General features: G+C 36.5%; 1 protein-coding gene and 1 non-coding gene across 2 annotated transcripts; one reads left to right on the top strand and one right to left on the bottom strand.

Moving 5' to 3' along the window:
* Window positions 1–3,589: 3,589 nt before the first annotated feature.
* Window positions 3,590–4,558, bottom strand: LOC104589022 (uncharacterized). The gene has a single exon (XM_010247189.2). It carries the CDS (start codon window positions 4,556–4,558, stop codon window positions 3,590–3,592), a length of 969 nt encoding a protein of 322 aa, XP_010245491.2.
* An 801-nt stretch (window positions 4,559–5,359) lies between these two features.
* On the top strand, window positions 5,360–5,466 carry LOC148792271 (small nucleolar RNA R71). The gene has a single exon (XR_016071006.1). It is a non-coding gene; the product is annotated as a small nucleolar RNA R71 (small nucleolar RNA).
* The last annotated feature ends 10,902 nt before the right edge of the window (window positions 5,467–16,368 follow it).

Below are 16,368 nucleotides of genomic sequence, written 5' to 3'. Positions count from 1 at the left end.
GGCCTAAATCATCTCCAAAGTAATAAGTTGTTTAGGATTTTGCCTCAAAGGCTAATCAAACAAGTTCTCGAATATCACATAATAATCATATTGTTCCATATAGCTCACATAATCATTCACCAAGTTGCACACAATTCACAATATCATAGCATAATGTGCTCAAGAATTTCAACTTTCATGACACAATAGAATTAATACGAGAATGAATCAATCCTTAGGATTAGAATTTATCTTTCTTTTCTAAGTCATATTCGATTTCAATCAAGAATTTATCATAGGCTTTTAGTCATCAAGAAAAATTTAGCAATCACAAACTTAAGCTAAAGCATATTTCAAAAAACAAAAAAAATAAAAAATAAAAAAAATTGGTGTAATCATACCATGCTCTCGGGTTCACAAAAATTTTCAAAAAATTTGCATTAACATTGTCCTCAATGTTAAATAAATTAAAGGGCAAAAAGAAGGGAAATAAACTTCCTTTTGAGTTTGTCTTGGTTTCAACTATACATGCTATGCTGAAATTTCCTGTCCATAGACTCCAAAATTGCAACCTACCTTTCATCAATCAAAAGAGAAGAAGGAAACAACAATAACAAGAGAAAGTAAAAATTAAAACAAAACTTAAAAGGAAATAACGAAACATGAAACAATTAGAAATCCTAAAGTGCATAAATGAAAAATATAGTTCTAAGTTATAGTCGTTAGCTTGACTCTGTTTCCATTTTCATGGATCCTTCAAGTGAATGGTATGTAAGGCTTCAATCTTTGCCCATTGACTTTGAAAGTCTCCTTAATTTCATTAGATACTTTAATTGCACCATGAGAAAAAACTCTAGTTACTATGTATGAACCACTCCATCTTAACTTTAGTTTGCTGGGAAAAAACTTCAATCTAGAATTATAAAGAATAATCTTGTCTCCAACTGTAAACTATTTCTTTTTAATGTTTGCATCATACCATGCCTTGGTTCTTTCTTTATAAATTCTAGAATTCTCATAAGCTTGGTGCCACCATTCTTCAAGTTCATTCAATTGCATCTTTCTTTGTTCACCTGCAACTTGCAAATCAAAGTTAAGCAGTTTCATTGCCCAATATGCTTTATGCTCTAATTCAACAGGGAGGTGACACGCCTTACCAAACACCAACCTATAAGGAGACATTCCAAAGGATGTTTTGAAAGCTGTCCTATAGGCCCAAAGTGCATCATTCAATTTCATTGACCAATCCTTCCTAGATAAGCTCACAGTCTTTTCCAAAATACCTTTCAATTCCCTATTTGAAATTTCTACTTATCCACTAGTTTGGGGATGATAGGGGGTAGCAATCTTATGGGTAACACCTTTTTTAATTAATAAATTATCAAACTGTTTATTACAAAAGTGTTTACCTCCATCACTAATGATAGCCCTTGGTGTACCAAATCTAGTAAAAATATTTTTTTTCAAGAATTTGATTACAACCTTAACATCATTAATGGGACATGCAATTGCTTCCACCCATTTACTCACATAATCAATAACAACAAGTATATACTAATTTTTGAAGGATTTTGGAAAATGACCCACGAAATCAATGGCCCAAACATAAAAAATATCACAAATAAGAATGTTGTTTAGGGGCATCTCATTTTTCCTTGATATATTACCTGTTCGTTGGCATCGATCACAAGAAGTTACATAGGCATAAGCATCCTTGAATAATGTAGGCCAATAAATTCCACTTTGTAAAACCTTCGCCGCCATCTTGGATGGTCCATGGTGTCCACCAGCTTCTTTGTCAAGACAAAAACTAAGTATACTCCGCACTTCTTCCTTTGGTATGCATCTTCTCACCATGCCATCAGCACAAATCTTGTATATATATGGTTCCTCCCAAAGATAGAGCCTTACATCAGATAAAATTTTCTTCTTTTGATGAAAAGAAATGTTAGGGGCAATTCGTCACCTACAAGAAAATTAGCAAAATCAGCATACCACAGTTCATCATTATCATGCACAAAACATAATTTCTCATCAGGAAATTCATCATGCAAAGGGTGTTCATCCATGCTCTCCACATACTCTTCATCCAATCTAGACAAGTGATCAGCTACCATGTTTTCGATGCCTTTCTTGTCTTTGATTTCTAGGTCAAATTCTTGCAACAATAAAATCCATCTTATCAACCTAGGTTTTGCATCTTTTTTAGCAAGTAAATATTTCAATGCAGAATGGTTAGTATAGACAATCACTTTAGACAAGATCAAATAAGGTCTAAATTTTTCAATAGCAAATTTTACAGCAAGTAGTTCCTTTTAAGTTGTTATATAATTTCTTTGTGCCTCATTCATGGTTCTACTTGTATAATAAATGGTATGAAATTTCCTATCTATTCTTTGTCCTAAAACTGCACCTAAAGTATCATCACTTGCATCACACATGATCTCAAAAGGCAAATTCCAAATAGGAGCCGAAACTATGGGAGCTTGGATCAATTTCTCTTTTAAACAATTAAATGCATGCAAACAAGCACTATCAACCACAAACGGTGTGTCCTTCACTAAAAGATTAGTTAGAGGCCTGGCAATTTTAGAAAAGTCCTTAATGAACCTTTTATAAAAACTTGCATGTCCCAAAAACCTTTAACTTTGTTCAACGATTTTGGAGGGGGAAGTTTTTCAATTAATTCAATTTTAGCTCTATCCACTTCAATACCTTTAAAATATACTTTGTAGCCTAAAACAATTCCTTCCTTAACCATAAAATGACATTTTTCCCAATTAAGAACAAGATTAGATTCCTCACATCTTTTAAGCACCAAAGACAAACTATGCAAGCATGCATCAAATGAAGATCCAAAAATAGAGAAGTCATCCATAAATATCTCCATAAAATCATCAATGAAATCCAAAAATAGAGACATTATGCATCTTTGAAAAGTAGTAAGGGCATTGCATAAATCAAAAGGCATTCTCCTAAATGCAAATGTTCTATTGGGGCATGTAAAGGTAGTTTTCTCTTAATCATCAGGAGCAATAGGAATTTGGTGATAACCATAATAACTATCAAGAAAACAATAAAATTCCTGACCAGGAAGTTTTTCAATCGTTTGATCAACAAAGGGAAGGGGGAAATGATCTTTTCTAGTAGCATCATTTAATTTCCTATAGTCGATACATACCCTCCAACCTGTTACTGTCCTGTAGGGATTAATTCATTATTTTCATTTTTCGATTACAGTGGCCCCACCCTTTTTTGGCACAACTTGCATGGACTTACCCAAGAAGAATCAGAGATAGGAAAGATAATACCTAAATCAAGCCATTTTATCACTTTTTTCTTTACTACCTATTTCATATTAGGATTTAACCTCCTTTGGGGCTGCACCATAGGCTTGAATCCTTCTTCCATCATGATTTTGTGCATGCAAACTGATGGACTTATTCCTTGAATGTCACCAATGCTCCATCCAATTACCCCTTTGTGTTCCCTAAGCACCCTTATCAACTTTTCTTCTTCAAGACCTGTCAAGTAAGAAGAAATAATCACAAGTAAGGTAGATGAATTCCCTAAATAAACATATTTTAAATGCGAAGGAAGAGGTTTAAGTTCAAGAGTAGGAGGCTTCTCGATTGATGGCTTGGCTTTTGAAGAAGAGGAAGAAATATCCAAAGGCAAAAATTTCTCTTTTTGTCACGAATCCCCTTTGCTTTTCTCCCAAATAGCCTACGGACTCCTTATGCCTCTCATCTAAAATTTGTTCCTTCACATTAAAAGAGTTAGCAATGCAATTTTCTATAGGATCATCTAACCTAAATGCATGAAATTTTATTTCTACCAAATCATCAATACAATATTTCATTAAGACTTCTTTTTCATTATTAGAATGTTTCATAGCCTTAAACACATTAAAAATAACTTCCTCATCATTAATCCTAAGGCTAAGTTTTCCTTGTTGGACATCAATTAAAGCTCTTTCTGTGGCAAGAAAAGGTCTCCCTAAAATTAGGGGCATATCATAATCTTCTTCCATGTCCAAAACGATGAAGTCAACAAGAAAAATAAATTTATCTACTTTTACCAAAACATCTTCCACTACTCCCCTTGGATATTTGATACTTCTGTCAGTCAATTGTAGAGAAACAGTGGTAGGTGTTGGCTCCTTCAACCCAAGCTTCCTGAAGACAGAAAAATGCATCAAATTAATGCTTGCACCAAAATCACATAAAGCCTTATCAAAATTAATTTCGCCAATGGTGCACGGAATAGAGAAGCTCCTTGGATCCTTGAGTTTTGGAGGTAATTTATTTTGTAGGATTGTTGAGTATTCCTCATTAAGTTTTACCATCTCAAACTCCTCCAACTTTCTTTTGTTTGAAATTATTTCCTTCAAAAATTTGGCATAACTTGGCATCTGAGAAATAGCATCAAGAAGAAGAATGTTAATATGCAACTTTTGAAACACCTCTAGAAATTTAGCAAATTGCTTATCCAAGTTAGCCTTAAGAAATATTTTAGGAAAATGAAGAGGAGGTTTGTAGGATTTTAAATTAAGAGTAGAACTTCCCTTTTTCTCCATTGATGACTCATGGTCTCCTTCTTTGGCTTCAAGGTTTTGGCTTTGTTCCTCTTTTACCTGCTCATCATCTTTTTCTTCTTTTCTAAGTACTTTTCCACTTCGCAGAGTGATGGCCTTTACTTGTTCCCTGGGATTCTTCTCGGTATTGCTAGGTAATCCTCATTGTGGCCTTTCTGAAATTGCTTAAGAAAGTTGTCCAATTTGAGTTTCTATCCCTTGAATTCTTGCCTCCGTACTGTTGATAAATTTTGCCATCATATCCTCTAAATTTGGCTTCTTCTCTTGTGAATTTTGTTGTTGTTGCTGCTGAAAGCTAGGAGGTACTCTTTGTTGGTTATTACTCCAAGAAAAATTTGGATGGCTTCTCCATCCTGGATTGTAAGTATTGGAGTAGGGATTGAAATTGGACCTGTTGCCACCATAAGAAACAAAATTCGCTTGTTCAGAAGAAGAAAAAAATGGATTTCCTACTTGATAGTCTACACTAGCGTGTCCCCCTTGTCCACAAACTTTACAGAAGAAACATTCATAGCTGAAACCCCCAAACTTTCCAATTTCTTATTTAATGCAGCAAGTTGAGCCAATAAAGCAGTGATAGAATCAACATTATAAATTCCAACTCCCTTTTTATTTGCTCTCTCATTGCCCCATTGATAGCTATTGGTTGCCATATCCTCCAAAAGTTCATATGCTTCTTCGGGTGTTTTTCTCATAAGGGTACCACCTGTAGCTACATCTAACATTGAACGATTAGATTGATTAATGCCACTATAAAAAGTTTGCACTTGCATCCAAACAGGTAGACCATGGTGAGGACACTTCCTAAGCAATTCCTTAAATCTCTCCAACGACTCATATAAGGTTTCATTATCAAATTGAGAAAAAGTTGTTATGTCATTCCTTAATTTAGCCGTTTTAGCAGGTGGAAAATACTTAAATAAAAACTTTTGTGCCAAGTCATCCCATGTAGTAATCGAACCTGTAGGAAGAGAATTAAGCCAATCTTTTGCTTTGTCCCTTAAGGAGAAAGGAAATAACCTAAGTCTAATGGCATCATCACTAACTCCATTATGCTTAAAAGTATCACATATTTCAAGAAAATTAGCAATATGAGAGTTAGAATCATAATTGGGGCCAGAAAATTGCACACTCATCTGGATCATCTGAATAATTGAAGGCTTGATCTCAAAATTGTTTGCTTGCACATTCGGCCTCCTAATGCTTGATGTAGTACCATTCAGAGTAGGTATAGCGTAGGAGATCAATGTCCTTGGATTATTTTGGTCTTGAGTCATCTTGTTCTTTCTCTCCCTCGTTCGCTTTTTCAATGTCCTTTCGATTTCTTGATCAAGGGTATTAATTTTCCACCACTAGTGCGTGTCATGCACTAGGAACCTTCAAAGAAAAGAAAAAGAAAGAGAAAAAATTAAAAATTTCCTAAAAAATTTTATAAGGCTGAACCCAACAAAAATTGAAATGGAAAATTTTAAATCCGAAAATAAAACTAATAGATGTTCAATCTAAGGCTAATTCAGGTAGTTTTGATATGCAATAAACTAGTCCCCAGCAACGACGCCAAAAACTTGTTGTGTGATTTATACACAATTAATTCAGGTAAGTGTAACTTAGTCAAATGTGCGTATAATGATGAGAAAAGTGTCGATCCCATAGATACTAGATCACAGTACCAAATCATTTTAAACTAACGCAAGTTGAACTCATGAATAAATTGAATGAATAAAAACTAAAAGAATTAATGCAAATCCAAGAACTTAATAAAAGCTGAATTGATGGATGAATGCAGTTAGGGTTTAGATTTCATTAAATCAAGGTTACATAATTACCTATTTAATCCAACTCAAGACCGAAATTACCCTAAGGTATATTAAAGTTATTTGCATGTGATGGTGGATTTTCCTAAATTAGTTAATAAGCTTTCTCAAGTCATATTAATCCTTTATTAATCCAATTCTACCATCAAATTTCTAAGTGATTGTCAAAAGGAAAAATAAGCATTAATTTCTTTGGAAACCTCTAATCGTAGAAGGGGATTTGACTCACTGAGCTTTCTTGATTCTCACACATGAGCTAATCATCTTTCAATATTATAGTCTATCGTGCGATTTTTATTGCCTAGGGATCTAATTCATAATAATACTTTGGTCAGTCATGCATGAATCATCAAATCATTAAAATATTGACTAATTCTTTTAAAGCATTAAGCATAGCAATAAAAATTTCTCATGCAAATAATAATGGTCTTGAATTGAATTAAACAAATAACTATATAATCTTAAGATCAAAATCAATCTAAACCCTAGCTAAGAGAATTTAGCTAGACATCATTAAATTCAACATACTCAAGAAAATTAAAGAGGAAACACAGCAAGAACACATCGAAGAATGAATAGAGTAACAAGAAAACTTTAGCCTTTGAAGGTAGAAGACAAGTGCAGCAACTAAGCCTTTCTCCCTCTTGAATTCGAACTCTTCCTTTCCTTCTCTGGCATGCTAAAATTGCTTCCTCTTCTCTTCTGATGTGCTAAGATTGCTTCCTCTTCTCTTCTCTACTGAATTCTCTCTAAGGATGTGCTCCTTTGCCTTGAGTCTATGGCCCTTTTTATAGTGTAGCCTCCCCATCAATTGCTTCTCAATGCAGACTCCTAATTCAATACAAATTAGGTTTTTTAGTCTTTATCTCAGTTGAATTCCTATCTCTTCTGCACTGCCAACTACCAGACCCGAAACTTGTAGCTCGAATTGCACTAGGTTGGCGGAGGGATTAGGTTGAATGATAAACACAAGAGTTGTAGCCCTTTTTCTTATCTTTAATTATCCGTTTGAATCACCTCAATCCGAGTTGTAGGAAGAAAATTATGCCCAAAATACGGGAACTATATCAAAATAAGAAATTTCCCAATTTTTTTGCATACATATCAAATCCGATTTCAATGGATTCTCTCCTTCATGGCTACATCATGGAGCATCATTGCTGCATGGTCCTTCCTCTATGATTATCTTGATCAATTAAATCGAACTCCTTAAAATTGCACAATTAAGATCCAAATCATCTTGCAAGATAATTTCATCATAATTAGTGCAATACCATGGTAATTCTAAAAACATTATTATCCAAAATCATCAAGTTAGAGGTATGAAAATATGTACAGATATAGGCTTATCAGTACCCTTTTACCACAAGTCGAGTTTCATACCTTTTAATTGAGCCATCAGCTTTATACTTCACCATGTAAACCCACTTTCATCTAACAGGATTTTTGCCTTCTGGAAGAGACAATTTCCCATGTCTTTTTTTTTTTTTTTTTGAGTGCCTCCATTTCCTGGTTCATAGCATCCTTCCAATGAGGGAACTGCACTGCCTCGATAACATTATGAGGGATAAAAACAGAAGCAATAGAAGAGATATAGGCACAATAAGAGGGTGACAAAGTATCATAAGAGACATAGTTTGAGATAGGATACTTAGCACATGCCTGTCTTGCTTAATGAATTGCAATAGGAAGGTTAAGGTCAGAATCTACAAGAGGAGGCTCAATAATAGATTCAACACAGGCATCCGAAATAGGAAGATGTTCAGAATCCAAATTACCTGAGTCCGGGAGGTCAAATTGTAATGGACATTCAATCTCTGGAGTCATCCTCTTTCTTCGTTTGACGAACAACTGATGCTAAGACCAAAGAATAGGAGGAGGCATGGGAGGAGGACTACTACGACCACAAGGAGGAGGAGGAGGAGGAGGAGGAGAAGGATTGACAGCATCAATTGTAGGAATTAGCATACAAAAGGGAGTCCAATCTTTACTAACATCCTTCCCCTGAAGAGAAGGACGAGAGACAGAGAATAAGGGAGTAGACTCAAAGAATGTGACATATTTGGATGCATACCTTTTCTCCAAAAACAATGGTCATAACAACGACACCCCTTTTGGACTGAAGAATATCCCAAGAAGACATACTTGATAGACTTTGGATCAAATTTTAGCCTAGAATGACACATTTTATGGATGAAGCAAACACACCCAAAAACCATGGGAGGAAGATAGAATGTATCCTCATCAAGAAAAAGAACTTGATGAGGAGACTAGAGATACAAGGCCCATGAGGGAATTTTGTTAATAAGATATATAGTTGTTTGAGTAGCATCCCCCTAAAACTGAGTTGGAACATGCATCTGGAATAACAGCCTCTGGCAACTTCAATAACATGGTTGTTTTTCCTCTTTGATACCCCATTTTGTTGGGGAGTATGAGGGAAAGAACTCTGGTGAATCACACATTTTGCTTCAAAGAAGGTTTTTAAGTGCTTCTCAAAGTACTCCTTAGCGTTGTCAGATCTAATAATCTTAATCTTCTTCTCAAACTATGTCTCCACCATACTAAAGAAGTCTTTCACAATTAAAGGAACTTCATATCGGCTCTTCATTAAATGCAACTAAGTATACTGCGAGTAGTCATCAATAAAGAGAATGAAATATTTATAGCCATCCATACATGGAATGGGATAAGGTCCCCAAACATCAATATGTATTAAATGAAAAACAACATTACTTGTTTTGTTACTTGCATAAAAAGGTTGTTCTACATTACTTTGATAGTTGACAGGCTTCACATTGCAGACCAGAACTAGACAAGGACTCAAACAAACTAGGAAACAAAAACTTCAAGGAACCAAAAGACACATGCCCAAGATGATGATGCCATAATTTTAATTGACTTAGTTTCTCATCATGACAAGACACAAACTGACACATCAACCCTAACATTGGAGACTAATCAAGAAGATAAACTCCATTAGCTTCATGTCCACTGATAACTATGTAGTTTGATGCCTTAAGGGCATCATTTCAGCGGTATTTTAGGCCTTAGAATAGTCAAAATGCCCCCTCTTTCTAGCTAAATTCAATATTGTGACCTCTAAGGGACTCTATGCAAATCTTGTGAAAAACTAGGGAAGTTTCATTGCTGAAATGCAGTTTTTGGAAAACTGGCGTGAAGTCCAGCTAAGAGAGGAGATGTTTTTGTGAAAAACTGAGCATAGGAGGACGCCTCCTATCTAGTAAACCCAGAATGGTGCCCCTCCTACCATATTAGCATACTCCCCTCTCCCTAGCAAACTCTGGGGCGCCTCTCCACTCATTCTTTTCATCTCTAACAAACCCTAGCCGCCCCTAACTGCTAAATCCTCACCTTCCATCCCTTCTAATCTCCACCATTCATTCTAGGGCACTCTCTTTCTAGCATTGTAACCCAAGGGCATCACCTAACTTCTAATCCTCACCATTCAACCTTTAGCCACTAGATCTCAGCCCTCTATTCCACTCTCTATCTCAGCCATTAACTCTAGGGTACCACCCATTCCTTTTAATCTCCACCTTTCAGCCCTAGGCGCCCAAATCTCCACTATAATTTTGGGCGCCCAAATCTCAGCCCTACATAATATTGGGCACCCTCTCCTTCTCTTCCTAGCCTTAGGATCACCTTAGAACCATCATAACCCTTCATTCTAAACCCTAGGGTGCCCATATTTTTGCTAGAACCCAGTTGCCGCCCCCTCTTTTTCTCTAATCCCAGTATTATCCACCTTTCTCTATAAAAAGGACCCAAGGGGTCCAGAGAAGTGGTTGGATTCTGCCCCCAGGTAAGACGGAAGTCTGATCTTGAAAAGTTCAAGGGTAGAGGAAGAGGAGAACACCTAGACAAGAGGAGGGGTTCTTGCTTGCAATTCGCCAAAGCCACTATTGCCACCTTTGGAATCGGATCCCAACCATTTTAATTCAATTTTAGATTTAACTTATGTTCTTTAATTTCAAGTCTGATTTTTCCTTCTTGCAAATTTACTTTTATTTAGTTTAATTTTTTGGCTTTATTTCTTTTCTGCAGATCTGGAATTCGGCCAAATAAGACGGAAGGCCTAGCTCGAGAAGTTCGAGGGTCAAAGGAGATATCCGTAGACTACTACCTCTGACCAAGTTACAGACTTTTCATTTAGTTTCTTTTATTTATTTATTTATTTCTCTGCACTTTTCACTTTCAACATTGTTAGAATCTTAATTTAATGGATTCTAGTTTAATTAATTAAAGTTTTGTGTTTCTTCAACTTCCCATCATGTTATTTTGTCCAGATTAAAGTACGTAGTGATTTTTCCCTCGCTTCCTTGTGGATACGACCCCTTTCTCACCACTAACTGTGTTTGTAGTTATTTTGAGAATCAGAGAACTTACAAATATTAAAACTAGTGTTCCGAAGTGGTTAACGACACGCTTCCGGATTCACCATCCACTACCAATTGTCTTCCCTGTACTTAGGTCCTGAAAGACACAATGAAATGGAAAGAAGGTTATAGAGCAATTATGAGACTTTGTAGGAGAACTAACAGATAAGAGATTTCTATGCAATTGTGGAACATGGAGTATAGAGTTCAAAGAAAGGCTATAGGTAAGTTTAAGTTCATCCAAAACTGATATTGGGGTCTGGGATCCACCGATAATGGTAATCATACATTTCCTTGAAAAAAGTCTATAAGTGGTAAAGTAGGAAGGCATACCAGTCATATGCTCATTGGCTCATGTGTCAATTATTCAAGAGCGAGAGGGTGGTACATGGCACACAAGTGCAGCACCTGATTTTGCAAAGGCACTAGAAGAAGCATTTGAATCAGTAGATGTCAGCAACTTGCTCTTTTCAAGATTGAGTAAGATGCCTCTCAATTTTTCCATCACACCAGAGGTGTCATGAGTAGATGCCAAAGTAGGAGGATTTCCCTCAAGCATGTGAGTCTGAGAATTGTGACTTGTAGTAGCAACATGAGCATTTACTTTCTTTCCAATTTTAAACTTCTTAGGTTTTAGGTGGGGATTTAGTTTCCAACATTTATTCTTGGTATGCTTCGGCTTCTTACAATATTCACAAAATACCTCTTCTGTTTACCAAAACTCTACTTAGGCTTTGTGGACACAAGAGCGGTGTGCTCACCTATAGACACTTGCATCATAGCATTCCTCCTACTCTCTTCATTCTATACAAGAGAATATGCTGTGGAGAGTGACAAAATATCAGCACTAAGGATGTGTTGACTAGTGAAGTCATAATCAGCATTTAGCCCAACAAGAAAATTGAAAAATCGAGTTTTTTCACATGTACTTCCTATATTGTTCAGCATCAACAGGATCTTTTCACTCCAAAGCCTCAAGATGATCAATTTCTTCCCAAATTGATTGTAAGGAAGAGAAAAGCATGGCCTCTGATTTCTCCCCCTATTGCTTATTACAGGATTTTCTTCACAACTGATAAATTCTAGTAGTGTTTTTCACTTGAGAATAAGTTGCAATTAGTCTGTCCCAAATATCTTTAGCTGTTGAAGGGAACATATAGTTACGGGCGATGTGTGGCTGCATAGAGCATACAAGCCATGACATAACCAGCAAATTATCTTGCTCCCATTTGGAATAGTGTTGATCTTTAGGCTTTGGCTTAGCTTCCTTACCTGTAATAAATTCGAGCTTATCTCTTCCATCGATTGTAAGCTTGGATGATTGAGACCATTCAAGAAAATTTGTCCCACCAAGTCTTACAATAGTAATCTATCCTTCGGCATTGTCATTGCTTCCTAGGAGAACATAGGTAGGTACACGGGTGTCTTTGTGTGATTCCATTGATCACAGCCCCTCCAAAAAAAATTTCTCACCAGCACCACAATCTTCCAACAATAGCTGAACTCCCAACCACTTTTTCTACAAGGTTAGACCTGAGTGACAGCAAAAAACCTAGGAAAAATAGGTACTAATGGCAAAATATGGGAAGGAAAAATTCTCAAAATAAGTTTTAGGGCTCTAAAAAATTCAGGACTATTTCCTATAGTCCCAGGGGTTTGCCATGACTTAAACAAAAGAGGTTTCAGCAGCAACCAATCCACCATACGAGCATGCAAGCCCTAAATTTCAAATCTGGATTTTTCGCCAATTTTCATCCAAAAAATCCCAAACAACTTCAAACCACCATGAGACTTATACCAAAATTCCCCTAAAATTAGGGTGAATCAGCGACCATCAAAGACCCATGAAGATGCTACTGACTGTACGAATTGCTGACGTCAATCGGCGGTGTGCTGACATCAGCAGATCTGTCTATAAGTCATGACCATCAACAGAGAGTTTTCTTGATCATGCATAGCTCTGATATCAAGTTGTAAAGTTTAGAGATGTTGAAGAGAGAAGAAGAAGAAGAAGAAAGTGTCAAGAAGGCTTAGTGTGGCACTATTCACACCAAGAGACTTTTCATTTCTTCTTCATAATCAAAATTACGAAGGTGCCCTTGAATAGGCGCCCAAATACAAAAAAAAAACACAAAATGATAGAAATGCCCCCACACTCTTAACAGGTTGGAAAAGATCTAACCGCCAAAAAATGTCGCCTCGAAAAGACGTGTGAAACCCATTTTAGACTATTTTCAGGATGCTCCAAACGGAGCTTTTCAACTTTTTTCATCACATCATTATGTAGAAAGATACGTGAGAAGATGTGCTTTAATTAAATGGTCTTTAGACTACTGAGATCTTAATGCAAAAGCTCACATCGTCTTTTGGTTGTTAGATCTGTTGGAAGATCTTTCAAAAAAGACTTACCAAACGACACCAATGAATTGGTATAGGCCATTCTAGCAAGACCATAAATACATCAATTTGCCTCTTTGTACCAGTATTGTAAAAGATGTTTACCAATGAATTGGAAGTCCCCTTATTGAGGAAAGCAACAGTGAGTAAAGTGTATGATTTCATAATGACTTTCCAAAAGCCTTTCTCCCAAGCCAAGATGAGCCCATTCATAATAGTTGGGGCAAAGTTCACTAGTGCCGATAGTAGAAAACCCCACATTCATGGTAAAGTTGTAGCTCCATCTTCCCATCCAATCTAGAATTAAGCATCCTGTAGCATCTAGCCCCATTTGCCCTTGTGATATTCCACCAGAAGCATGACTCACTCCAATTCAGATAGTTTCTATTTGATTTTCCTCGAATCCCCACAAAATCCATCCATTTTAAATTGGGAAAAATGCAGATTAGCACCCTATATTTTGGGATTAGTCTCAATTTGGTCTTGGAACTTTAAAGCTTTCCAATTCAGTACTTAAACTTTCAAAACATACCAACTTAGTATCTGCCATTACCAGCCATTAAGTGGGATGTGAAAAGACATAAATTCCCATCAAATGTCATCTAATTTCTTTACCAACCATTCAAATACCCTTTTCCTGAGAAGTCTGAACATCCTTTAAATAAGGCCAAGCTGAGCCTTGGTGTTGATTTATTAACCGTTTTAGGATCATTTTTCATACCAAGCACTTAAGCTATGTTTGGTTTGAAGGAAAGAGTAGGGAAAGGAAGGGAAATGCAAGGAAACCTATACAAGATTTGTAAAGGTTTCCCTTCCTTTCCTTTCCTTTCCTTTCCCTACTTTTTCCTTCAACGCAAACATAACCTTAGTGTTAAAATTTTCCACATAAGTTTTAATCTTGTGATAAATTATCCAGCTAAGTGTGGTACTATTTTCAAAGATACTTTTAGGCTATGTTTGGCTTGAGGGAAAATATAAGGAAAGGAAGGGAAAGGTAAAGAAACCTTTACAACCCTTGTATTGGTTTCCTTGTCTTTCCCTTCCTTTTCCTACCATTTCCTTCAAACCAAACATAGCCTTATTTCTAGCTTTCCAAATACATCAAACAAAACACATGTAAGTAGGTGTGCCCTTCAATGCCAATTGAAGTGACTTAAAATTTCAATAGTCCAACAAAAGAATGGAGATAGATTAGAATTGGGAAGAGGCCTCTTTCTAAACATAGATAAGTTCTTGGCTCAAGATTAGCGACTCTCTTTGTACCTTCTTCTAGGCATAGTCCAACCCCACACTAGGGTACGATTCATGTGGCTCATGAAAAAAAGGCTAATCGTTGTAAACCTCAAAGTGCTACCTATGGTGATTGACCAAACTCTTTGGTTTATTTTGAGGTATTAACAAACAACCAAGGATGGCCTCCCTTCTTTGATGCGCACATTGTGGGGATCCTAACATATTCAATTATTTTAGAAATGGGCTTGGGCTTCATTTACGCAATTTAAGCCTATGAAATAAACATCCTATGAAATAAACACTTAAAATAACTTCTACCCGTGGTTAAGAATTGGAGCCTCCACACCACTCTTTTTTATTTTTTTTTCTTTTCTTTTTCTTACGCCCTCCATGCCTAGCTCTAGTCATGACACAATAAGGTTAAGTGAAAACATCATAGTACCAATTCCACCTACTCAAATTAGGATGCCAGATTGAAGATGATTCCTCCATGATGGGTTGGGCTTGCTCACTCTTTTAGAATTAGGTTCACAAGTCGCCCATGCCCAAAGTCATTTTTATTTCTCTTGGAGCTTCATTAAGATGGAAGTAGACTTCCAACTAAGGGTTACCTTATTAACAAAACAATTAGAAAAGCAACAATTGTTACTTCAAGAAAGAAGAAAGGAGAAAATTGAATAAAGAACCAAAAAAACTCTTTCTTTTATAAGTGAAAGAAAGAGATTTTATTAAAAGAACATTAGAACTGAGTTATACAAAGATTTTCTAAGGGGAGGCACGAGGTGCAACCTCTATAACAGCACTTCATTACATCCTCTATAACAGCCGACCTCCTTTCCCTTTTAATTCTTATTGTCATATTAGAACTCACTCATTTGAATCTTTTCAATGCATCCCTATTTGCCTGCATAATAGCATCCTCATTCTTAAGCCAACCAATTATAAGCATAGAATTCCCTTCAATTAGCAGTCTATCTATATGCAACTCTCTAGTAAGTTGCATCCCCTATAGAACGGCTTGAAACTCAGCTTGAATCGAGTCTCTCGGCCACACCAATAGGACTAGAAAACAAAGCCAATATAATGTCATATGCATCCCTTAAAAGACACCCAATTCTTGAGGGTCCTGGGTTCCCCAAACTGGTAACATCCAAGGTAAGCTTGATGAAGCCCTCTTTAGGAGGTACCCAAGCTTTAACCAGCTTAACTTTTAGTTTTGAACTCCTTGCTACAGCTCCCCAATTTCATCAAATATCTTCGAAGGTAACTCTTTTTAAAATGCACTCCCATATAGTATTTCCACTACTCTCCTTACCATTGAAAATTCGGGCATTTCTCTCTTCCCAAACAGTCCACACCAAGGTAGCTCTTGCACATCTCCAGAAGTTCCTATTCTTCCGCCACCTGAAGGTTGTAGGGGTAAAAAGGCTACTGATTTGTAGAGGTAAAGACCACCTACGACCAAAGAGAACAAAGAACCTTAAACAAAATCCAATAACAACAATATAAGAGATAAATAAATGATGGAAACTTCACTATTAGCTTTGTAGATAATACACCAGTTGCGGGAAAGACACATGAAAGGTCTTCTTTTTTGTAGAATGTCTAAAGTTTTTAACTTCCCATGACAAGATTCCAACAAAGAGTTCCAACCTTGGGTGGGATAGGTTTTGACCAAACATCTTTAAAAGGAAAAGCAAGGGCAGAATCATTTAAGCACAAGGAGGAAAAGAAAGAAGCACAAGAGAATAGGCCCATGGGGATAGGAGTCCAAATTCTACTATTTGCAAGGGTATGGTCCAAGGAAACAAAGTCAAGGACTTTTATGCGTAAGGCCATTTGATCAAATTCATGGTGCCTCAAACCACTTTTCAACCCAAGGTCCCAACTAATACCCAATGATGGGGAGAAATACACAAAGCATTCTAAAGGGTCGTTCTTGAAAATA

Source organism: Nelumbo nucifera, chromosome 4 (genome assembly GCF_055504915.1).
Source record: "Nelumbo nucifera cultivar China Antique chromosome 4, China Antique-T2T, whole genome shotgun sequence".
Taxonomy (NCBI): Eukaryota; Viridiplantae; Streptophyta; class Magnoliopsida; order Proteales; family Nelumbonaceae; genus Nelumbo; species Nelumbo nucifera.
The sequence above is the reverse complement of the archived record's forward strand: the minus strand, read 5'-3'. Positions and strand labels throughout refer to the sequence as shown.

Excerpts from the sequence above, each read along its gene's own strand:
- LOC104589022 (XM_010247189.2), bottom strand. The coding sequence starts at position 4,558 with ATGGAGAAAAAGGGAAGTTCTACTCTTAATTTAAAATCCTACAAACCT.